The sequence below is a fragment of the Salvelinus alpinus genome, chromosome 9, assembly GCF_045679555.1.
Source record: "Salvelinus alpinus chromosome 9, SLU_Salpinus.1, whole genome shotgun sequence".
Classification (NCBI taxonomy): Eukaryota; Metazoa; Chordata; class Actinopteri; order Salmoniformes; family Salmonidae; genus Salvelinus; species Salvelinus alpinus.
Window position 1 is genome coordinate 3,364,799 of NC_092094.1, and position 25,306 is coordinate 3,390,104.

General features: G+C 43.4%; 2 protein-coding genes across 12 annotated transcripts in view; both read left to right on the top strand.

The window, feature by feature from the left end:
• pgghg (protein-glucosylgalactosylhydroxylysine glucosidase) overlaps positions 1–8,699 on the top strand; it is a 36,826-nt gene extending 28,127 nt beyond the window's left edge. For 6 of the 8 annotated variants that reach the window (XM_071415681.1, XM_071415683.1, XM_071415682.1 and 3 more), the window contains 3 exons: positions 142–239; positions 871–1,094; positions 3,895–4,104. In XM_071415681.1, the coding sequence (XP_071271782.1) occupies positions 142–239; positions 871–1,094; positions 3,895–3,971 (399 nt within the window). In that variant the 3' untranslated portion in view covers positions 3,972–4,104. Of the gene's footprint in view, positions 1–141; positions 240–870; positions 1,095–3,894 lie in introns of those variants that run through there. The other 2 variants (XR_011676724.1, XM_071415680.1) reach the window with 2 other exon arrangements.
• Positions 8,700–10,464: 1,765 nt separating this feature from the next.
• On the top strand, positions 10,465–24,639 carry incenp (inner centromere protein). 4 transcript variants are annotated; one of them, XM_071415688.1, is made up of 18 exons: positions 10,465–10,703; positions 11,346–11,494; positions 12,849–12,956; positions 13,591–14,252; positions 15,837–15,888; positions 17,020–17,083; positions 17,350–17,497; positions 17,708–17,829; positions 18,058–18,195; positions 18,463–18,480; positions 19,007–19,237; positions 19,903–20,025; positions 20,276–20,433; positions 20,671–20,767; positions 20,998–21,282; positions 21,931–21,993; positions 22,343–22,496; positions 24,232–24,639. In XM_071415688.1, exons 1-18 carry the CDS (start codon positions 10,701–10,703, stop codon positions 24,414–24,416), a joined length of 2,760 nt encoding a protein of 919 aa, XP_071271789.1. In that variant the 5' UTR covers positions 10,465–10,700; the 3' UTR covers positions 24,417–24,639. The 4 variants fall into 4 exon arrangements, with proteins under 4 accessions (XP_071271789.1, XP_071271792.1, XP_071271791.1 ...); XM_071415691.1 differs by lacking the exon at positions 21,931–21,993; XM_071415690.1 differs by lacking the exon at positions 18,463–18,480.
• The last annotated feature ends 667 nt before the right edge of the window (positions 24,640–25,306 follow it).

Sequence of the window (25,306 nt, forward strand, 5' to 3'; positions counted from 1 at the left end):
TCTCTCTGTCTCTATCTTTCTCTCTCTGTCTCTCTCTCTCTATATATCTCTCTTTCTCTCTCTATATATATCTCTCTTTCTCTCTCTGTCTCTCTCGCATACACACACACACACAGTATGTGTCACATTAATGTCTCTCAGGTATGGAGTGAATCGTCTGATGGTTCTGGGGCGGTGAACTTTCTCACTGGTATGGGAGGATTCCTGCAGGCTGTTCTGTTTGGTTACACTGGATTCAGGTCAGTTATATCCACCACCATACACATCACTTGGCTTGAAACCAAACGGTCATATAGTGGCATCATAAGACGTACATTACACTTGTATTCTGCTATAATAGTATACGTACCTACTTCCTGTCTTAAAAACATTCTCTGGTACTTTTGTATACCTTTTAGAGTATACAAAAGAGAGTCTCTCTCTCTCTCGCTCGCTCTCTCGCGTCGACTGAGCCGTTGGGCCCGCCCTACAACCTCATTGGATAACGCTGGGCAGGCCTCTTGCTAGCTGTCACACAAATGCGAGGGGCTGAAGCTCATTGGCTATAACTCCATTTGCTACGGGGCTGGCCCACGTGGGGAGAAGTGTAGGGGAAATCGTGCAGCATCGCTTCAAGAAAACAGTCGCTTTCAAACTAGGGACTTTGTGAATAATTGATGTTAGGTAGTAATTATGCTCATAGATTTTGAATGAATGCTCTACACATTGACACATCAGCCATCAAAGAATTACAAAAATACTTTCTTAGTGTCCAAAGTATCAGAGAATGTCTTTAACCCCACGTCTTTAACTGTTGGGACATAGGGCAACAATGAGCTCCTCGGTGATCTGCAGTATGTACCCTTCTCTCTTTTTCATTTTCCTTCTCAGAGTACAGAAAGATTGTCTGGCCTTCGCCCCTTCCATCCCTGAGGACATCACTCAGCTGTGCATCCGGGGGATCAGTTACCTGGGCAACAAGATGGACTGGCTAGTGAGGGGACAGGAAGTTTACATCATACTGAGAGAGGGAGCAAAGCATGCTGGGAATACCAAACCCTGCGCTCTGCAGGTGGTCCTCAAGAACTCTGGGACCAAGATCCCTCTTATACCAGGTCAACACTCTTCCATTTTACTCTCTACCAAGTCACACATGCTGAAACTGAACCTTGAAATACTGTATAGATATTATAGAAAAGTTATAATTAAATACTGTATGGATATTACCGTAAAGTTATAATTAAATACTGTATAGATATTATAGTAAAGTTATAATTAAATACTGTATAGATATTATAGTAAAGTTATAATTAAAATACTGTATAGATATTATAGTAAAGTTATAATTAAATACTGTATGGATATTACCGTAAAGTTATAATTAAATACTGTATAGATATTATAGTAAAGTTATAATTAAATACTGTATGGATATTACCGTAAAGTTATAATTAAAATACTGTATAGATATTATAGTAAAGTTATAATTAAATACTGTATAGATATTATAGTAAAGTTATAATTAAATACTGTATGGATATTACCGTAAAGTTATAATTAAAATACTGTATAGGTATTATAGTAAAGTTATAATTAAATACTGTATAGATATTATAGTAAAGTTATAATTAAATACTGTATGGATATTACCGTAAAGTTATAATTAAAATACTTTATAGATATTATAGTAAAGTTATAATTAAATACTGTATAGATATTATAGTAAAGTTATAATTAAATACTGTATGGATATTACCGTAAAGTTATAATTAAATACTGTATGGATATTACCGTAAAGTTATAATTAAATACTGTATAGATATTATAGTAAAGTTATAATTAAATACTGTATAGATATTACCGTAAAGTTATAATTAAATACTGTATAGATATTATAGTAAAGTTATAATTAAATACTGTATAGATATTATAGTAAAGTTATAATTAAATACTGTATAGATATTATAGTAAAGTTATAATTAAATACTGTATAGATATTATAGTAAAGTTATAATTAAATACTGTATAGATATTATAGTAAAGTTATAATTAAATACTGTATGGATATTATAGTAAAGTTATAATTAAATACTGTATAGATATTATAGTAAAGTTATAATTATTGTCCTGAAATCAATCATGTTATGAAGACGCACACATTCAGATTTTGTCGTTGTTTTAGGGTTAGGAAAAATCGGTAACACTTTACATGAAATCTAGCGTCATAACACGTTATGTAACGGTGATAACCATGTCATAATATGTCATAACAGCTGACATAACATGTCATAATATGATCATAACACATATATTTAGACCTGTTGTGACATAAACATAAAAAGAAACGTCCCTTTTTCAGGACCCTGTCTTTCAAAGATAATTCATAAAATTCCAAATAACTACACAGATCTTCATTGTAAAGGGTTTAAACACTGTTTCCCATGCTTGTTCAATGAACCATAAACAATTAATGAACATGCACCTGTGGAACGATCGTTAAGACACTAACAGCTTACAGACGGTAGGCAATTAAGGTCACAGTTATGAAAACTAAGGACACTAAAGAGGCCTTTCTACTGACTCTGAAAAACACCAAAAGAAAGATGCCCAGGGTCCCTGCTCATCTGCGTGAACGTGCCTTAGGCATGCTGCAAGGAGGCATGAGGACTGCAGATGTGGCAAGGGCAATAAATTGCAATGTCCGTACTGTGAGACGCCTAAGACAGCGCTACAGGGAGACAGGACGGACAGCTGATCGTGCTCACAGTGGCAGACCACATGTAACAACACCTGCACAGGATCGGTACATCCGAACATCACACTTGCCGGACAGGTACAGGATGGCAACAACAACTGCCCGAGTTACACCAGGAACGCACAATCCCTCCATCAGTACTCAGACTGTCCGCAATAAGCTGAGAGAGGCTGGACTGAGGGCTTGTAGGCCTGTTGTAAGGCAGGTCCTCACCAGACATCACCGGCAACAACGTCGCCTATGGGCACAAACCCACCATCACTGGACCAGACAGGACTGGCAAAAAGTGCTCTTCACTGACGAGTCATGGTTTTGTCTCACCAGGGGTGATGGTCGCATTCGCGTTTATCGTCGAAGGAATAAGCGTTACACCGAGGCCTGCACTCTGCAGCGGGATCGATTTGGAGGTGGAGGGTCCGTCATGGTCTGGGGCGGTGTGTCACAGCATCATGGGACTGAGCTTGTTGTCATTGCAGGCAATCTCAACGCTGTGCGTTACAGGGAAGACATCCTCCTCCCTCATGTGGTACCCTTCCTGCAGCCTCATCCTGACATGACCCTCCAGCATGACAATGCCACCAGCCATACTGCTCGTTCTGTGTGTGATTTTCTGCAAGACAGGAATGTCCGTGTTCTGCCATGGCCAGTGAAGCGCCCGGATCTCAATTCCATTGAGCACGTCTGGGACCTGTTGGATCGGAGGATGAGGGGTGGGGCCATTCCCCCCAGAAATATCCGGGAACTTGCAGGTGCCTTGGGGGAAGAGTGGGGTAACATCTCACAGCAAGAACTGGCAAATCTGGTGCAGTCCATGAGGAGGAGATTCACTGCAGTACTTAATGCAGCTGGTGGCCACATCAGATACTGACTGTGACTTTTGATTTTGACCCCCCATTTGTTCAGGGACACCTTATTCCATTTCTGTTAGTCACATGTCTGTGGAACTTGTTCAGTTTATGTCTCAGTTGTTGAATCTTGTTATGTTCATACAAATATTTACACATGTTAAGTTTGCTGAAAATAGAAGCAGTTGACAGTGAGAGGACGTTTATTTTTTTTCTGAGTTTATATTGCGTTAATTTATGGCTGGTTATGACACCTGGTTAATATAAATATATTTGATATAATAAATAAAGGTCATTATTTGTTTGTTTCCTCAGGAAAACCAGTGACTTTCCCACGGGAGTCTGGAATGATCTGTAAAGTGGATGGTGCCTTATCCTGCTGGCCCATGTGAGGACCATCCCTGTCAAACCCCATCACCTTCTATCTCCAGTACCTTTTATCTCCAGAACCTTCTATCTCCAGTACAGCACCTTCTATCTACAGTACATTCTATCTACAGTACCTTCTATCTACAGTACCTTCTATCTACAGTACCTTCTATCTCCAGTACCTTCTATCTACAGTACCTTCTATCTACAGTACCTTCTATCTCCAGCACCTTCTATCTCCAGCACCTTCTATCTCCAGTACCTTCTATCTACAGCACCTTCTATCTACAGCACCTTCTATCTACAGTACCTTCTATCTACAGTACCTTCTATCTATCTACAGTACCTTCTATCTATCTACAGTACCTTCTATCTCCAGTATCTTCTATCTCCAGTACCTTCTATCTCCAGTACCTTCTATCTACAGCACCTTCTATCTCCAGCACCTTCTATCTACAGCACCTTCTATCTACAGTACCTTCTATCTACAGTACCTTCTATCTATCTACAGTACCGTCTATCTACAGTACCTTCTATCTCCAGTACCTTCTATCTCCAGTACCTTCTATCTACAGTACCTTCTATCTACAGTACCTTCTATCTATCTGCAGTGCCTTCTATCTATCTACAGTACCTTCTATCTACAGCACCTTCTATCTACAGCACCTTCTATCTACAGGACCTTCTATCTACAGTACCTTCTATCTACAGTACCTTCTATCTATCTGCAGTGCCTTCTATCTATCTCCAGTACCTTCTATCTACAGTACCTTCTATCTACAGCACCTTCTATCTACAGTACCTTCTATCTCCAGTACCTTCTATCTCCAGTACCTTCTATCTCCAGTACCTTCTATCTCCAGTGCCTTCTATCTACAGTACAGTACCTTCTATCTACAGTACAGTATCTTCTATCTACAGTACAGTATCTTCTATCTACAGTACCTTCTATCTACAGTGCCTTCTATCTACAGTACAGTAGCTTCTATCTACAGTACAGTATCTTCTATCCACAGTACCTTCTATCTACAGTATCTTCTATCTACAGTACAGTACCTTCTATCTACAGTACCTTCTATCTACAGTACATTATATCTACAGTACCTTCTATCTATCTGCAGTGCCTTCTATCTATCTACAGTGCCTTCTATCTATCTACAGTACCTTCTATCTACAGTACCTTCTATCTACAGCACCTTCTATCTACAGTACCTTCTATCTACAGTACCTTCTATCTCTAGTACCTTCTATCTACAGTACCTTCTATCTACAGTACCTTCTATCTACAGTACAGTGCCTTCTATCTACAGTACAGTACCTTCTATCTACAGTACAGTATCTTCTATCTACAGTACAGTATCTTCTATCTACAGTACCTTCTATCTACAGTGCCTTCTATCTACAGTACAGTATCTTCTATCTACAGTACAGTACCTTCTATCTCCAGTACCTTCTATCTACAGTACCTTCTATCTACAGTACAGCACCTCCTATCTACAGTACATTCTATCTACAGTACAGTACCTTCTATCTACAGTACCCTCTCTCTACAGTACCTTCTATCTACAGTACCTTCTATCCACAGTACCTTCTATCTACAGTACCTTCTATCTATCTACAGTACCTTCTATCTACAGTACCTTCTATCTACAGCACCTTCTATCTCCAGTACCTTCTATCCACAGTACAGTACCTTCTATCTACAGTACCTTCTATCCACAGTACCTTCTATCTACAGTGCCTTCTATCTACAGTACCTTCTATCTACAGTACAGTACCTTCTATCTACAGTACCTTCTATCTACAGTACCTTCTATCCACAGTATCTTCTATCTACAGTACCTTCTATCTATCTACAGTACCTTCTATCTACAGCACCTTCTATCTCCAGTACCTTCTATCCACAGTACAGTACCTTCTATCTACAGTACCTTCTATCCACAGTACTTTCTATCCACAGTACCTTCTATCTACAGTACCTTCTATCTACAGTACCTTCTATCTATCTACAGTACCTTCTATCTACAGTACCTTCTATCTACAGTACCTTCTATCTACAGCACCTTCTATCTCCAGTACCTTCTATCCACAGTACAGTACTTTCTATCTACAGTACCTTCTATCCACAGTACCTTCTATCTACAGTACCTTCTATCTACAGTACCTTCTATCTACAGTACCTTCTATCTACAGTACCTTCTATCTATCTACAGTACAGTGCCTTCTATCTACAGCACCTTCTATCTCCAGTACCTTCTATCTACAGTACCTTCTATCTACAGTACATTCTATCTACAGTACCTTCTATCCACAGTACCTTCTATCTACAGTACCTTCTATCTATCTACAGTACAGTGCCTTCTATCTACAGCACCTTCTATCTCCAGTACCTTCTATCTACAGTACCTTCTATCTACAGTACCTTCTATTTACAGTACCTTCTATCTACACTACAGTATTTTCTATCCACAATATCTTCTATATACAGTGCAGTACCTTCTATCTACAGTATATTCTATCTACAGTACAATACCTTCTATCTACAGTAACTTCTATCTACAGTAACTTCTATCTACAGTAACTTCTATCTACAGGACCTTCTATCTACAGGACCTCCTATCTACAGGACCTGCTATCTACAGCACCTTCTATCCACAGTGCAGTACCTTCTATCTACAGTACCTTCTATCTACAGTACCTTCTATCTACAGTACCTTCTATCTATCTACAGCACCTTCTATCTATCTACAGTACCTTCTATCTCCAGTACCTTCTATCCACAGTGCAGTACCTTCTATCTACAGTACCTTCTATCTACAGTACCTTCTATCTACAGTACCTTCTATCTACCGTACCTTCTATCTACAGTACCTTCTATCTACAGTACCTTCTATCTACAGTGCCTTCATAAAGTATTTACATCCCTTGACTTTTACCACATTTTGTTGTGTTACAAAGTGGGATTAAAATGGATTGAATTGTCTTTTTTTTGTGTGTAAACGATCTATACAAAATACTCAAAAATAAATGTATGTAAAATAAAACACGAATATATCTTGACTAGATAAGTATTCAACGCCCTGAGTCAACACGTTACAATCCCCTTTGGCAGCAATTAAAGCAGTGAGTCTTTCTGGGTAAGTCGGTAAAGCTTTGCACGTCTGGATTGTACAATATTTTTTCCATTATTCTTCAAAAGATTCTTCATGCGTTGTCAATCATTGCTAGACAGCCATTTTCAAGTCTTGCCATAGATTTTCAAGTAAGTCAAAACTGTAACTAGGCCACTCAGTAACATTCAATGTGGTCTTGGTAAGCAACTCCAGTGTATATTTTGCAGACTGAACCAAGTTTTCCTCGAGGATTTTGCCGGCGGCTTAGCTCTATTACGTTTATTTTTATCCTGAAAAACTCCCTAGTTCTTGCCGATGACAAGCATATCCATAACATGATGCGGCCACCACCATGCTTGAAAATATGAAGAGTGGTACTCAGTGATGTGTTGGATTTGCCCCAAACATAATTTCTGTGACACATTTTTTTTGCAGTATTGCTTTATTGCCTTGTTTGCAAACAGGATGCATGTTTTTGAAAATGTTGATTCTGTACAGGTTTTCCTTCTTTTCATTCTGTCATTTATGTTAGTATTGGGGAGTAACTAGTGTTGTTGATCCATCCCCAGTTTTCTTATGTCACAAACATTAAACTCTGTAACTGTTTTAAAGTCACCATTGGCTTCATGGTGAAATCCCTGAGTGGTTTCCTTCCTCTCCGGCAACTGATTTAGGAAGGACGCCTGTATCTTTGTAGTGACTGGGTGTATTGATACACCATCCAAAGTGTAATTAATAACTTCACCATGCACAAAGGGATATTTAGTGTCTGCTTCTTCTTTTTTACCCATCTGCCAATAGGTGCCCTTCTTTGCGAACCCTTGGAAAACCTCCCTGGTAACATAATTCCACTTTGACATTATGGAGGATTGTGTGTAGATCAGTGACACAAAATCTCAATTTATTTCATTTTAAATTCAGGGTGTAACACAACAAAATGTGGGAAAGGTCAAGGGTTAAAGGTGAATACTTCCTGAAGGCACTGAACCTATATGTCATTAAGTTAGTCCCAAATGGCACCCTATTCCCTTTATAAAGTAAGTAGCCTTGTATGAACCAGAATGTCCCATAGGGCAGGAGCCTGTCTCCTGTTTCTGTAGCGTGAGGCAGCTTGATGTACAACTCCACCCCCATGAGACAGCTTGATGTACAACTCCACCCCCATGAGACAGCTAGATGTACAACTCCACCCCCCGTGAGACAGCTTGATTTACAACTCCACCCCCATGAGACAGCTTGATGTACAACTCCACCCCCATGAGACAGCTTGATGTACAACTCCACCCCCATGAGACAGCTTGATGTAAAACTCCACCCCCATGAGGCAGCTTGATGTACAACTCCACCCCCTGGAAAGGACGCTAGCCTATCGCAGGGCCCAAAGCCCAAAGTAACGCACAATAGATTGCCATTTGGGACTCGTTGTTCTTCCTGGTTTATTCACGCGCTGGAAATGATTTTCTGTGTATAACAAGGATTTAATCTATTGTGCTTAAACCATGTATTTAGTGTGACTTACTTGATTTGTATTCACATCCCAGTTAAATGTACTGTATGTTTGTAGAGATGGATCAAATGCCTTTTTTTTTATACTGATATACTTAAGCTTCAATAAAATATACATTTGCTATGAGAACATTTTACTTTTTCGTGAGTGATCTTTTTCATTAAAACATCTTGCAGCATGGACTCATTGGGAAATGAAAGAATAAATTGTGTATTGCAATTATTTTGACCATACATACCTAATATTTCAACCCACCTAATGAGAGTTTTGTTTTCTTCAACTGTGATAAACATAAAGATAATATTTTCCTGAGCCTTAATCTCTAAACATGCTTAGACTTTAATAATATTAGACTGGCTGTTATATGAATAACATCAAAAATATTTATATTATATATATATATATAATATTTATATAATATATCTACAGTTTACTATAGTGCAGGGATCATCAACTAGATTCTGTTGGGGAACGATTTTTTTTTATTGAGTTGGTCAAGGGCCGGAACATAATTCCAAATAATTTGTAGACTACAAATTGACCGCAAGAAGCCTAAAGAGATATGTTTAACTAAAACATTTCAAACCTTGCTTACGTTTGTCTACGATCACATCGTGTCTCTCTATTTTGCGTGGAAATACTTGGAAACAGATTCTTAAATTAAAATCACTTAGAGCTGATTTACATGTGTTTTTTTGTCCAACAATGAAAATTCCACACACAAAAAAATATCGGGTTTGGGGGATAAACACCGAAAATAAGGTCTGAGGTTAACACAGGCTTATGAGATCTTATACGTTTAGTGATATAAGATAATATAAGTCCGTTAACATGACCTTGATGAATTATGAAGCCTTTATGTGCTTTAAGGCGGAGTTAGTGCATACAAAAAGACGCCAAGAGAGAGAAATAGTAATGGCGTCTTTTTGTAGGGACGACTCCATTGTTCGTTGGACAACGTCTATTTATTTAACCTTAATTTTTTTTTATCAAGGATTCATACTGAGATCAAGGTCTCTTTTACAGATGCCCTGAATTACAGAAAATACACACATCAAAATATAAATACACAATGCAAGCAGAAAGAAAAACACGGTCATAAAAACACAAACACATTCATCAGTAATAAGGTCCTCAATCATCTTTATGAATTGGCCTAGCGGCACCAAAGCATCACATTTTGAAATTTTGTTCGACAAAATAAGGTGCAAAAAAACTAAAAACGGATTTACCTAACTCAGTTGAGACCAAAGGAATTTCCAGAGTTACCTTAGCTATCCTTGAGACAGGGTGCGGTCACTCGTATGTTTGAAGTTAATGATGTTTAGGTACAGTGGGATTTTTTGTAAAAGGTCTTTATAAATTAAAACATAGCAATGTATCAACCTACATGACATCGTAGAGGGCCAAGCAACTTTCTGGATGAGAATGCAGTGATGAGTACTACAATTGTCGAACGTAGTAAAACCCCTATGGAGAAAATGAATGGCGTTTTTGGATAAACGATGAAGGTATGTGGTAAACACAGGTTTAGGAGATATACGTTTTGTTCTATGATATAATCTTAATCAGCTAACGTCACATTTTGTGAATTTTAAAGAAATGATGTAATAAAAAAACAAACATAAAGCATATAAAGGCTTCATAATTCATAAAGATCATGTCAACTGACTGCTATTACATTATAGAACAAAAGGTATATAACATCTCCTATACCCCTGTGTTAACCTCAGACTTTATTTTCGACCTTAACGCTAAAATAGCGCTATCAGGAACAAAATAAAACCTCTTCCACGATTGGATGGTTTGAATCATGAAAAGAATCAGTGATTCCGCCCCCCGACACTTCCTTTTTAAATCTGATTGGTCAGTGGGAGGAGCAGATTTTGACACGTCATTAGAAACCAGTCCCTGATTTGCTTAGACAGCTTGGAACAATTTAAACGGTTTTCAGCGGGTGTTGAAGTCAAGTCGGACTAACGTTACTTTGTTGTGCAGAGAAATAAATGTCGTATTTTACAATTTAATATATATTATTTTTTTCATAAAGATTGTTGAAGTCACCTGTAATATAGAGTGAACTGCTGAAGCGAGACTGATTTTTATTTTTCTCTCGAAACCGGAGGAGTTTTATGGTATGGAAGTTTTTTTATTTGCTAACTAGCTTAACTAGCTATCTTTCACGTTGACTTTTAAAATCTCAACAACAACTCGCTAGATTGCTAAGACAACACTGACTATCTTGTTTCTTCAACATGATCTGATTTTACTTTGCATATTATTAGAGGATATATATTTAGCTAGCTGCTAACAAAGTTGTCCGGGAGACTGGTTACGTTAAGTAGCTAGCTAGGATCCACGACCATAGTCTGACGTTACTCGAGTTTGCGGAAATGCGCGGGTTAGCTCGAAAATTCAAAAATTGTAGCTAGTTAAAGTTAGCTAACTAGTTAGACATTTTGTTACTGCAAGCAAGGTGTCAATGAACATTTGGTTAAATGTAACGTTTTTGTTTAGGTAATGTTTTGAGTTATTGTATTGGATTGTCTGGAATGGTTGTCGTGTCACTTCGTTTTTTCCGCGCCGTTTAATGTGTCAGATGTCTCGATTTGTACAATATTTTGTTATGTACACAAAATGTCACCGTTTTGAAGTTTTGGCCTTCCTAGTTAAATGTAACTGCTTGCCAATTTAGTTAGAGCGTTAGTTTTGTGGGAGGTTTCACCATCCCATCAAACGTTTTAAAACAATTGATTCTTTCCTCTTATTTTCACCAGGTCGCAACCATGACCTCTGTACTGTCGTCGACGCATAGCCTGATGCAGATGTTTAATGGGAAGATTCAGGAGTTCGCCAACGAAATAGAAAATGTCCACATGGTGTGGCTCGAGGAGATCCAGCAGGAAGCCAACCGCATGTTCTCAAGGTAGGAGGACTGAAGTGTACAGGAGAAAAAGACCCCAACATAATCAAGTCAATTGCAGTCAGACTCCTAGTCATTTGTGTCGTAATTATTTTTTCAAACAGTGGGCTTAAAGCACAATACAAGCACGGTACATATAGTTGATTTGATTAAAATACAGATAGTATGTGTTTATACTGTATATATGGAAAAATAGCGGTTTTTAGTTTTATGGGCATGTTTTTTTTTTATGTTCAGTTTTTTTTTCTCCCCAATTCCGTGATATCCAATTGGTAGTTAGTCTTGTCCTATTGCTGCAACTCCCATACGGACTTAGGAGAGGCGAAGGTTGAGAACCATGCGACCCCCCCCCGAAACACGAACCTGCCAAGCCACACTGCTCATAAACCTAGAAGTCAACTGCATAAATGTATCAGAGGAAACACCTTACAGCTGGCGACCGAAGCCAGCGTGCATGAGCGTGACGGTACAAGCACATCCCTGCCGGCCAAACTCCCTGACACAGACTACGCTGGGCCAATTGTGCGCAACTTCATGGGTCTTCTGGTTGAGGCCGGGATCGAACCCGGATATGTAGTGACGCCTCTACGCAGTGCCTTAGACCGCTGCGCCACACGGGAGGCCCCCGACCAATACATTTATCATCGGGGACAGCCTTGCACCAACCAGTACCTAACCTGTAACTCCCAGTAATCAAATCACATTATCTGGTGTAACAATCTGTAGCTACTGTCATTTGTAATTCTGTAAAGTAATGATGGCCAGGAGGAAGGATTCATCCTGCAACAGTTGGACCTTTCTCTTCAGAGCCGTATACTCTGAGTATACCAAACATTTAGGTGCAGCCCCCCGTTTCCCTCAGAACAACCTCGATACGTCGCAACATGGCGCCGAAAGCGTTCCACGGGGTTGCTGGCGTTTGATGGTTGACGCCCAATGCTTTCCACGGTTGCCAAGTTGAATGGAAACTGAGTGTGGGGAGAAAAAAACAGCAGCGTTGCAGTTCTTGACACAAACCGGTGCGCCTGGCACCTACTACCATACCCCGGCACTTCAATTTTTTGTCTTGCCCCATTCCACCCTCTGAATGGCACACACACAATTAATGTCTCAATTGTCTTGAGGCTTTAAAAAAAATCCTTCTTTAAACTGTCTCCTCCTCCTCCTTCATCTACACTGATTGACATGGATTTAACAAGTGACATCAGTCAGGCATCATCGCTTTCACCTGGATAGTCTGTCATGGAAAGAGCAGGTGTTCTTAATGTTTTGTATACTCTGTTTTTTCACAATATGTATATATATTTTTCTCTCCAGAGCCATTCATATTCACATTTTATTTTCCTTCCTATCTCAGTGACTTCAGTGCGGAGCCAGAACTGATGCCAAAGACTCCATCGCAGAAGAAGAGCAACCGCAGGAAGCGTCTGTCCGTGGGTCAGAATGAGAACCGCACCAAGAGACGGTAGGTTATCCTGTTCATTTTCCTGCTACCGTAGGTTCCTATGTCTCAGACAGAACTGCCTTTTCATCAAGTTCCATCTGGTCAGTCATGTGACACTGTACGTTTTAGTACAGGAATCAGATTCACCTTCATTCACCAAGAGCCAGTGCCAGGAATTTGACAATAAACAGAGTAACATCCTGTCTAAACCGGTCCCCACATGTGCGCTTCATCGTGCACATTATAATTTTACCCCACAAGACACGTTAATGACACACAGGTTTAAATACCAAAACCAACTGTGAACCCACAATATTATTTTGGGGACAGGTTGAAACACGTATTTAGTTAGTTCTATAAGGGGAACAGTAAGTTGCTATTTTAACTGACATGCATATGGTAGTCTTTTTTTAGCTGGTTCTTTGAAAGAATGTTGACCCCGAAGTCATACAAAATTGTGTTTCTCTAATCCTGATGACTAATCCACAAATAAAAAGGGAAACAACTCACAAATAAACTATCTTTAATTAATCTGTCCTCGTTCATCTTTCAAGCACCCTCGTGTGTTTGTATCTTTGTGAATACCAATGAGGTCTGCTATAATGCTGCCTCCCGTCTGACGTCTGCTATAATTTTATCTTTGTCATCCCTGCAGCTTCTCAAAGGGCAAACGCAGCAACCTGCGTCACTCCTCTGTGTCCACCTCCCTGAACCTGATAGCAGAGGATGATGGAGGATCTCCGGTCACACTGGAAGAGATAGTCAAGCCCCCTCGTTCCCGCAGAGCCAAACAGACTACCCAGCCTGAGGCTGCACCACCCGTATGCAGCACCCGCAATGGAGCTGCTCAGACCACCAACTCTCAGCAGGAGCCAAAGGAGATGGAGTATGAGGCTTCTAGCAAACACATCCAGGAGGAGAGGATGCAGCCAGAGGAAGCTGAGAGTGAGAGGGAGTTGTCCAGCTCTGTCACCTCCCAGACCCCCTGTCTAACACCCCCTCCGACCCAGAGTCACATGGCTGAAGCCATAGTCAAGATCACGGCCTCGGAGCGACGTTCTGCAGAGCTCCAGATGCACCCCAACCCAGAGCGCTCGCCAAGCCGCACCGCCACTAAGATAGCCATCGCTGCCGGCACCACGCCCACGGGTTCCGGGCGGAGCTCCGCGAGACACTCCCTGACCGTGCGGCGCTCCCTGGCAGGGCTGAGACACAGCATGACCCAGGAGTCTGTCCGCAGAGCCTCCAGGAGGTCCTTCCTGAAAAAGAAGGCTCGGCTGGGCAGCTCCACCTGCAGCAGTAACGTCAGCGGGCTTGGTGAGTGATGAGATATGACCTGGCATTTTGCCATTATACCTTGACTGGAGTTTGTGATGTGAGCAGTGGAGGCTGCTGAGGGGAGGACGGCTCATACTAATTCCTGGAATGGAGTGGTGTCAACCACGTCTTTTGATGTTTCAAAATGTGTGTATATATATGTGAATATTGATAACTACTTTTAGGTAAATACCTGCAGTCAACTTGTGCAATATGTTAGGAGATAAAGCAGATGGCATTCTTCATTTCATTTCACCTCCCCATTCCATTGACTCCATTCCAGGAATTAGTATGAGCCGTCCTCCCCTTTATCATGAGCCGTCCTCCCCTTTATCATGGGCCGTCCTCCCCTTTATCATGAGCCGTCCTCCCCTTTATCAACAGCCGTCCTCCCCTTTATCATGAGCCGTCCTCCCCTTTATCATGAGCCGTCCTCCCCTTTATCATGAGCCGTCCTCCCCTTTATCAACAGCCGTCCTCCCCTTTATCATGAGCCGTCCTCCCCTTTATCATCAGCCGTCCTCCCCTTTATCAACAGCCGTCCTCCCCTTTATCATGAGCCGTCCTCCCCTTTATCATCAGCCGTCCTCCCCTTTATCAACAGCCGTCCTCCCCTTTATCATGAGCCGTCCTCCCCTTTATCATCAGCCGTCCTCCCCTTTATCATGAGCCGTCCTCCCCTTTATCATCAGCCGTCCTCCCCTTTATCATGAGCCGTCCTCCCCTTTATCAACAGCCGTCCTCCCCTTTATCATCAGCCGTCCTCCCCTTTATCAACAGCCGTCCTCCCCTTTATCAACAGCCGTCCTCCCCTTTATCAACAGCCGTCCTCCCCTTTATCATGAGCCGTCCTCCCCTTTATCATGAGCCGTCCTCCCCTTTATCATGAGCCGTCCTCCCCTTTATCATGAGCCGTCCTCCCCTTTATCATGGGCCGTCCTCCCCTTTATCAACAGCCGTCCTCCCCTTTATCATCAGCCGTCCTCCCCTTTATCAACAGCCGTCCTCCCCTTTATCAACAGCCGTCCTCCCCTTTATCAACAGCCGTCCTCCCCTTTATCATGAGCCGTCCTCCCCTTTATCATCAGCCGTCCTCCCCTTTATCATCAGCCGTCCTCCCCTTTTATCATCAGCCGTCCTCCCCTTTATCATCAGCCGTCCTCCCCTTTATCAACAGCCGTCCTCCCCTTTTATCATCAGCCGTCCTCCCCTTTTATCATCAGCCGTCCTCCCCTTTATCATCAGCCGTCCTCCCCTTTATCAACAGCCGTCCTCCCCTTTATCATGGGCCGTCCTCCCCTTTATCATCAGCCGTCCTCCCCTTTATCATGGGCCGTCCTCCCCTTTATCAACAGCCGTCCTCCCCTCAGCAGCCTCCACTGGATGTGAGCGATATGGTTTGGTGTGAGGCCAGCATTTTTTTTTCATATTAGTCAGATGACTAATTTACCGCTTCAGAGCTTAGTCTGAGTTGAGCGCAACTTTTTTTTATGTTGCCATTTATCCATATTACGCCTTGACAATGTAATGATATATACTGTGCTAATGAATGATAGTATTGTGTTGTGTGTCTGTCCGCTGTAGAAGATGGATGGATGGAAACGGATGGACATGGGGTCCAGGTGCAGACTGATGGGTGAGTGATCACATTTTATTAGGCCTAATTTATTTTTATTTTTTTATCAACCATCGTCTTGTCTTTTAATGTATAAACACGTCTGTTGTCATTGGTATGTGAATGATGTATACCACGGTAGGCTTGGACCGTATACCGGAATATTTGGATAATATGAGATGGTTTTACAATACTGTTAACTCTTTTTTTAATATATATATATATATGTATATATATGTGAATATTGATAACTACTTTTAAGTAAATACCTGCAGTCAACTTGTGCAATATGTTAGGAGATAAAGCAGATGGCATTCTTCATTTCACCTGTTACCATAGTTCCCAGTGTTTTTGTTTACAAGCGCACACAGACCGGCGCCGCCGTGTGAGTCACTCACTGTTGGGCAGCCAGGTGACCTAGTTACCGGATGGTCACTCACTGTTGGGCAGCCAGGTGACCTAGTTACCGGATGGTCACTCACTGTTGGGCAGCCAGGTGACCTAGTTACCGGATGGTCACTCACTGTTGGGCAGCCAGGTGACCTAGTTACCGGATGGTCACTCACTGTTGGGCAGCCAGGTGACCTAGTTACAGGATGGAATTCACAAACCAACTGTGTTTTGTCAGCTAAATATCTTGTACCTAAAGTTAAACTGTCTAGAATGTGCCAAATGCTCTGTAGATGTGCATATGGTTTGCTAATTTAGTTATCTAGCTGTGGTTAGCTTCTTCCATGATCACGTTTAGCTTGGTAACAGTGATCCTGGATCAAGAGTCTTTCTGTCTTTTAATATTTTGTTTTGTGCGTTCAGCAAACTGTTTAGCATTTTAGTTGCTAACCTTCGGATTACAATAGCGCCCCTTGTGTTCAGTGCTGGTATTACCGACTGTCCTAGTATGGCACAAGGTCGGTATGACAGTCTGGATCCTGCCCAAGCCTAGACTAAGGGGGGTATTCATGAAGAACAGAACAGAATCTAACACAAACTGAACGAAGCCAAGGGCGAAACTACCTGAATTTGCCCAATAGAATGTTTTCGTTGCACTTTCTTTCTTCTTTTTTTTGCGCTTGTGAAACGGTTTGTAACGGTGTGCGACTAATGAATACACCCTAGGTTATTATGCATCTGATAGGCTGTTGTGTGTGGCAGGGTGTTGTCAGAGGAGCCTGCAAAGACTGAGACTGACAGCCCAGCTCCTCAGACTTCTCCTGAGGTAGGAAACATCCACATTGTACCTGAAGGATACATTGATCTAAAATATCCATTTAATATCAGGCTTGGGGTCAATTCACAAAGTAGAAGGAAAATTCCAATTCAGATGTTCCTCATTTCCTTCCTGAAAGGGAATTGACCCCCCCCCCCCCTGATTTTAGTAGTTGATGTCTAGCTCTACTGTTTATGTCTGTTCCTTATGTAAATATATTGACGATCATAGTGAAATGATTCCCTTAACTCATTTATTTATTTTAATTTGAGCAGGATAACACGGAGCAGAACCACCCAGGTGTTCTCTGTGTTACGGAGGTTCGTTGTTTCACTCGCTCCATGGCCCAGATCACTCCCACCGTGCCGCCACTAGCCTCGGTCATCAGCAAAACCAAGACCGCCACACCAGACTCTGGATCAGGTGCAGACCGTCTCACACACACTCGTCAGCAAGGACTGGCACACCGACCGAAGCTGCATAAATATCTTCCCGTCCGTCTTCTGAATCATGCTTGTAACGTCAATAGGTTACAGCTATGCTTTAGAGCGAGAGGGCCATGTAGCCTGTGTGTGTGTGTGTGCACTGGCAAAGATTGATGTATTGGTGGTTAACGGATTTGTGTTCTCCTAGATGGCAGTGGTCAGAAGCCATCATCAGGTCTGGGTCCTCGTCTCAGTGCCAAGCGCAGAGCAGCTGCCGACGAATTCCAGAGCCCAAGGAAGAAGCCATCACCCCCCGTTAAGAGCCAGACTGTAAGAACCAAGATATCCAAGGCTTTTCTTCACAACAACTAGCTGTGTCTTACCTGGCATACAACCTGCCAGTTCTCCCAAATAGTGATTTATATTAAGTGGTGGGATTATCACTTCAAAGTTCACTTTTGAAATCCATTTAGTAGGTTTTACGTTCTGAAGCGAGTGTATTTTTCCTAAAATAACGTTTACTTGCCATGAATAGACCCCTAATGTTGTCTACTGTAGGTGAGGCCCAACATGAGGTCGTTCCTCCACACGGTCCAGAAGAACCAGATGCTGATGATGACCCCGAGCTCTCTGGGTCGCAACACGGTCATGAAGTCCTTCATTAAACACACCACGCCGGGCAGGGCCGACCTCAAGGTTAGTCTACAGATCACTACTCATTTTAGGGGCTCCCCGATATTGCGACGTGATATTTCTTGAATAATTCCTGCCTTCGTGACATTATCCTCAAATATATCATTAAAATTGGCCCATCCCCTCGTCTATGTTGTCATGATCATATCATAACCATTTTGTGATCATTTTGAGACAAACGTTTAGGAAGTTTAAAAACAGATCATAATGTTACCAGACAACATATGTAGCCTTGTTAATTGGATCTCTCTTTCCCTGTCCCCTCTACAGTCAGGCTGTGGTGTAGTGGTATGTATCAGACTAATATGGTGTGGTATGTGGGGGGGGTGGTTTGGTCTTTGTGTGCTCTAACTGGTACACGCCACTTGGTACACGCCACTTGGTACACGCCACTTGGTACACGCCACACCATCTGAGTTAACGTTGGGTTCTAAGGGGCACAAAGGCTTTTGTGATTTAGATTTCATCAGATTTGTGTCCTAACGTGTTTTAGTGCGCCTGCACACCGAGCGCGTTACAAGAACATACGTTTGCCCCTCACTAACTAAATGAAATACAAGGACCTGGTTTTTCTTCTTTTTTTTTACGCACGAGATACATTTTCTTTCAGAAATCACCCGTGGTGCTTTTAGTCCCATATTAATCTTATTCCCTCTTCATGGGCTCCCTTTCCATTTTTAAAATAATACTACCACAGATTTCACTCAGTCCCAAATGAGTTGCCACTAGCATGTATAAAAATTAAAAATAAAATTTTAAATAACATTTTATGCTATGTAACTCTGTCAGATTCCTAAGTGTAATTGTCTTGTAGGAAAGAGAACGCCTGAAACTGGAAGCACTAAAGAAGAAGCAGGAGCAAGAAGAGGAGAGGAAGAAGAAGATGGAGGAAGAGAAGAGGAGGAAACAGGAAGAGATGAAGAAGAAGAGGGATGAACGGCTGCGGAGGGTAGTCGAGGCCCGGGTGAAGGAAGATCAGAAAGAGGAGGAGAAGAAGAAGAAGATTGAGCAGAAGATGCTTCAGATTGACGAGAAACACGACAAGGTGAGGTGTTGACGAGAAACGCGGCGGGGTGAGGTGTTGACGAGAAACGGGGTGAGGTGTTGGCGAGAAACGCCGCGGGGTGAGGTGTTGACGAGAAACGGGGTGAGGTGTCGCCGAGAAACGCCGCGGGGTGAGGTGTTGACGAGAAACGCCGCGGGGTGAGGTGTTGACGAGAAACGCGGCGGGGTGAGGTGTCGACGAGAAACGCGGCGGGGTGAGGTGTTGACGAGAAACGCCGCGGGGTGAGGTGTTGACGAGAAACGCCGCGGGGTGAGGTGTTGACGAGAAACGCCGCGGGGTGAGGTGTCGACGAGAAACGCGGCGGGGTGAGGTGTTGACGAGAAACGCCGCGGGGTGAGGTGTTGACGAGAAACGCCGCGGGGTGAGGTGTTGACGAGAAACGCGGCGGGGTGAGGCGTCGACGAGAGACGCGGCGGGGTGAGGTGTTGACGAGAAACGCGGCGGGGTGAGGCGTCGACGAGAGACGCGGCTTTACTGAATGACGGAGGGATAACATCTGATGCAGAGGAGAAGCTACGGTAATGGGGTCGTGTTCATTTGGGCACAAACCGCCTTACAATGGAGTGCAACGGGGAGATACTATCTGAACTTGTCCAATAGGAAACTCTTGTTTTTCGTAAAACTATTTTCCCCTGTTCACGCAGCTGCGAGTGGAGCGCATGGCAGAGGAGAAAGCCAAAAAGAAGGTGGCCACCAAACGCCAGGAGGAGCTGGAACTGAGGAGGAAGATGGAGGAGGATACCAGGAGGAAGAAGATTCAACAGTCTGTAAGACACTCCTACCATTGTTTGTGTCCTTTTGTCTACTTTCCATTTATTAGTAGTAGTAAGATTTATTTTGTAATAGGCAGATATAGGAGAGGCAGAATCCGTACCCACTCTTGACACGTGAATGTCCAAACAGCAGCATTGCCTGCTAGACCGGCCCCAAGGACAGCCATTTTGTTTTTTAAAATTTGAATTGGATGCCTCTTGAAGGTTGCACGTGGGTTGTTAAATGTTTTGACCCTTGACCCAGGAGGAGGAGGAGAAGCGTCAGCAGGAGCTGCAGGCGAAGAGGAGAGCCGAAGAAGAGCAGGAAAGGGCTCGTAAGATGACCGAGGCCCGACGAGCACTGGAGCTGAAGAAAGAACTGGAAAGAGAACTGGAGAGGGAGAGACAAGGATCTGCTGAGAGGTACTTTTCCTGTCAACTTTTGATGAATGGAAAGGGTTTATTTTCTTATGGAATTACGAAAAACTGTAAAATGACTGACGACTGTTGACGTAAAACGGGCTTTAATAATTCATCAGTTTGATCTTCTATCAAACTGGCATTGCCATCATTATTGTTCAAAACTATTCACAGTCCAAAGCTTTGGTTTTTAATGTGGAGACGGAGAAGATTGTTGCTGAATATTGTGTCTGTTTTCAGGGAGCGGGTAGAGAGGGAGAAGGCCATTGCTCTTCAGAGAGAAGTGGAGAGAGCTGCCCGGGAGAAGGAGAGGAGAGAGTTGGAGAAGAGGAAGAGGGTATGTCATGCAGCTTCAACCGTACCGCTCTTGTTTGGATTAGCCATTCATTTAACATGTCTGTTCCTGTCTTAAACATTGTGTAGACTTGGTTTGAAGGTACTTTCAGATTTGTACATAACGTTTAAAAGGTGTTCATATCGGGGACTTTGTACATGTACACTTTCGGGTTAGAAGACATTAACGGGTAGGTTGAAGTACTAATGAAACATTTTTTATTCTGTCAATAGGAGGAGCAACAGAGGCAAGCTGAGGAGGAGAGACAGCGAGAAGCTGAGAGACTCGAGGAGAGACAGCGAGAAGCCGAGAGACTCGAGGAGAGACAGCGAGAAGCCGAGAGACTCGAGGAGAGACAGCGAGAAGCCGAGAGACTCGAGGAGAGACAGCGAGAAGCCGAGAGACTCGAGGAGAGACAGCGAGAAGCCGAGAGACTCGCTGAGCGACAGCGAGAAGCCGAGAGACTCGCTGAGCGACAGCGAGAAGCCGCCAAGAGCCACCTGACTGCTGAAGTTCAGGTGAGAACACTTCTCTACTTTTGACAGGTAAAATCAATCTGGTAGTAGCTCCTCTGATATGCTAGGTGGGAGTTTCACCATGTTGCTTATACCAATCAAATCCTCTCAGATCTCCACTAGAGAGTAGGGCATCAACTAGATCAACCCCCGGCTCTATTTTGTTTTCTTGGGGAGGTGGTCGTGGGGCCGGAAGATGATTTACAAATAACGTGTAGAGTCCAAATTGACCGCAAGAAGCCCAAACAGATATTTGACTCAAACAGAATCATTTCAAATGTTGCTTACATGTGTATACGATCACATCTCTGTTATGAGTGGGGAACAGATTTCCAACGTGTTTTGTCCAACAATGACAGTTTGTTGGTCCCGCTAGTTGGGGAACCCTGGTGTAGGGCCACGGTGAAGCTGTGGGATTGGCCCCGACATATGACTATAACATTGAGGAGGGGGGGGGGCGCTTGTGGTTACATTGTTTTGAATGTAAACGTTTGTTTTTCCTGTTTGTCCCTTGGAGTTGAAGCCTATGGGTTGTCAGTAATGATTTTCCTAATCTCTGCAAAGTCTTGTGTATCTCATTGGAGGATATCGATCCTGTGGTAGATTTTATAGACCGATGTTCGTGTGCACTTCTCTGGTTCCCTCCTATAGCCCGTGGTGTTGAAGACGCCTGCAGGGAAGGGAGGAGTCCTCAACGTCACTGTGGATATCGAGGTATGGATAACGCTCTCGTTAGAGCCATAGTCGGTAGAGCGTGACCCCGTGCAACGCTGGGGTTGTTGGGTTCGATTCCCCCCCGGGGCCACCCATACGTAAAATGTACGCAAACATGACTAAGTCGCTTTGGATAAAAGCATCTGATAAATGGAAATAGTCTCGTCAGTTGTAGGAGATGAGGACTCGCTCTCAATGTGACTTCTAATGTCGCTGGACCTACTTTATCAATTCAACCTTGGCTGGGTGCAGAAATCACATCAACTTGTCTGTTTTTAATTCTAAGAGAAGAATGAATGAGAAATGCATATGTCTATAATCCCTGATTTTGTCTTCCTGCCCTTTGCAGCAGTCTCCCCAGTCATATGAGATCACTCCTAAGGGGGGCAACAAGCCTGTTGTTCTCAACACCAACCCTGAGGACTATGGGATGGATCAGAACAGTGATGACTCTACTGATGACGAATCCGCACCGAGGAAACCCATCCCCACATGGGCTGAGGGTACGTTTCACTGACTTATTTATGCCTCGTAGCAACACGCGGTGCATAACCCCTCCACACAAGGCCTCGTAGCAACACAGTGCATAACCCCTCCACACAAGGCCTCGTAGCAACACGGTGCATAACCCCTCCACACAAGGCCTCGTAGCGACACGCGGTGCATAACCCCTCCACACAAGGCCTCGTAGCAACACAGTGCATAACCCCTCCACACAGGCCTCGTAGCAACACGCGGTGCATAACCCCTCCACACAAGGCCTCGTAGCAACACGCGGTGCATAACCCCTCCACACAAGGCCTCGTAGCGACGCGCGGTGCATAACCCCTCCACACAAGGCCTCGTAGCAACACAGTGCATAACCCCTCCACACAGGCCTCGTAGCAACACGCAGTGCATAACCCCTCCACACAAGGCCTCGTAGCAACACGCAGTGCATAACCCCTCCACACAAGGCCTCGTAGCAACACAGTGCATAACCCCTCCACACAAGGCCTCGTAGCAACACAGTGCATAACCCCTCCACACAAGGCCTCGTAGCAACACAGTGCATAACCCCTCCACACAAGGCCTCGTAGCAACACAGTGCATAACCCCTCCACACAGGCCTCGTAGCAACACAGTGCATAACCCCTCCACACAGGCCTCGTAGCAACACGCGGTGCATAACCCCTCCACACAAGGCCTCGTAGCAACACAGTGCATAACCCCTCCACACAAGGCCTCGTAGCAACACAGTGCATAACCCCTCCACACAAGGCCTCGTAGCAACACGCGGTGCATAACCCCTCCACACAAGGCCTCGTAGCAACACGCGGTGCATAACCCCTCCACACAAGGCCTCGTAGCAACACAGTGCATAACCCCTCCACACAAGGCCTCGTAGCAACACAGTGCATAACCCCTCCACACAAGGCCTCGTAGCAACACGCGGTGCATAACCCCTCCACACAAGGCCTCGTAGCAACACGCGGTGCATAACCCCTCCACACAAGGCCTCGTAGCAACACAGTGCATAACCCCTCCACACAAGGCCTCGTAGCAACACGCGGTGCATAACCCCTCCACACAGGCCTCGTAGCAACACGCGGTGCATAACCCCTCCACACAAGGCCTCGTAGCAACACGGTGCATAACCCCTCCACACAAGGCCTCGTAGCAACACGCGGTGCATAACCCCTCCACACAAGGCCTCGTAGCAACACGCGGTGCATAACCCCTCCACACAAGGCCTCGTAGCAACACAGTGCATAACCCCTCCACACAAGGCCTCGTAGCAACACAGTGCATAACCCCTCCACACAAGGCCTCGTAGCAACACGCGGTGCATAACCCCCCACACAAGGCCTCGTAGCAACACAGTGCATAACCCCCCACACAAGGCCTCGTAGCAACACAGTGCATAACCCCTCTACACAAGGCCTCGTAGCAACACGCGGTGCATAACCCCCCACACAAGGCCTCCTTTATGCCTTTTTACTGTGCTCTTAAAGGGATAGTTTGAGATTTTGCCAATCAAGCTGGGGGGGTTTTGTGTTTTTCCTACATACCCAGAGTTAGATGAACTCATGGATACCATATTTTTTTATGTCTGCGCAGTTTGAAGGAAGGTTAAGAGTTTATGGTGCCATTGCTAACTAGCCATTAGCACAATGGCAAAGTGGTAGCTTTTATAACTACAAGACCCATAGCCTTAGTCACGATGCTAAAGTGAACCCATTCTTCCCTCCCCTCTAGGCAACCAGCTGAAGCAGTCTATGATGAAGCAATATTTCCACCCGGCTGACGTGGACTCTCACTACGGGGCGATTGAACCCCCAAAGCTGGATCGCATCTTCTGCAAGAGTAAACCTCGCTACTTTAAACGTACCAGCTCTGCTGTCTGGCACTCGCCACCTCGAATGGGAGCTCTACCCCATTAAACACTGGGAACTGGGATAAAATTGTTTTATTTTTCATTTTGGTTATGTTCATTCTTTCATGTATTATATTAAGAAGCCCTAGCTGGAGAACACTTGAAGAGAAGTTCAGTAAGTGTAAGCAATATAGGTAACTTTTTTTCTTTTCTTTTATTCTTTTAAAAAATAAATCTTGTATAAAATTTTTAATTTCTTCTGAATAAAATGGATAATAACATCTCCACAACTTTTTGAAGATGGTCATTTAAAAAAAGTTGTTCACATGAAGGGAAATCCATTTAAAGGTATTTAACAGTCAAGGATCAGAACTTGAAGGTAACTGTACAACCAATTAAAAAAGGGGACTGGGGCGGGGTAAAACACGAGTCACTGTCTGTGCAGAAATAGCTGGTGGTCTCAATCACAGAACTTTATTCTATATAGTGTAACGATCTTTTACAAATAAAATACATTTTCTGCACATTGGAAGAAGAAAAAATCTGGGAAATCTCATACAAGTAGCTCACATATGTATACAGATATAATCACTATGTTTTTGTATCCCTGGCTCCTATTTTTAGCGTGCTCTAGATATGAATTTATTGAATTGTGATTATATGCATTAGTGAGCACTACATTCTGTTTTATTTATGAGTATGGAGGTGGGACTACACTACAGGATCAAAATGAACATGTTTTGGCAGTGTTGAGGACTTTAATTTTGAAAAAGGTGACAAACTCACCCCATTCCGTACAAATGTGCACAACCGCGACATTCAAACGAGGCTACAAAGAAAACTAATGGGACTGTAGCGACTGTGTTGACTTCAAAATCGGGGGTGTGAACTAGGTTTCTATTCATGCGTTGATCGACATGGTAATGGCTCTAGTATTGGAGAAAAGGTGAAAAAACG

What these genes read in the sequence shown, in the direction of transcription:
- incenp (XM_071415688.1), top strand. An exon ending in CTCCTCAGACTTCTCCTGAG is followed by an intron (nt 17,084 to 17,349) that starts GTAGGAAACATC and finishes TAATTTGAGCAG; the next exon opens with GATAACACGGAGCAGAACCA. An exon ending in AGTTGGAGAAGAGGAAGAGG is followed by an intron (nt 20,768 to 20,997) that starts GTATGTCATGCA and finishes TTCTGTCAATAG; the next exon opens with GAGGAGCAACAGAGGCAAGC.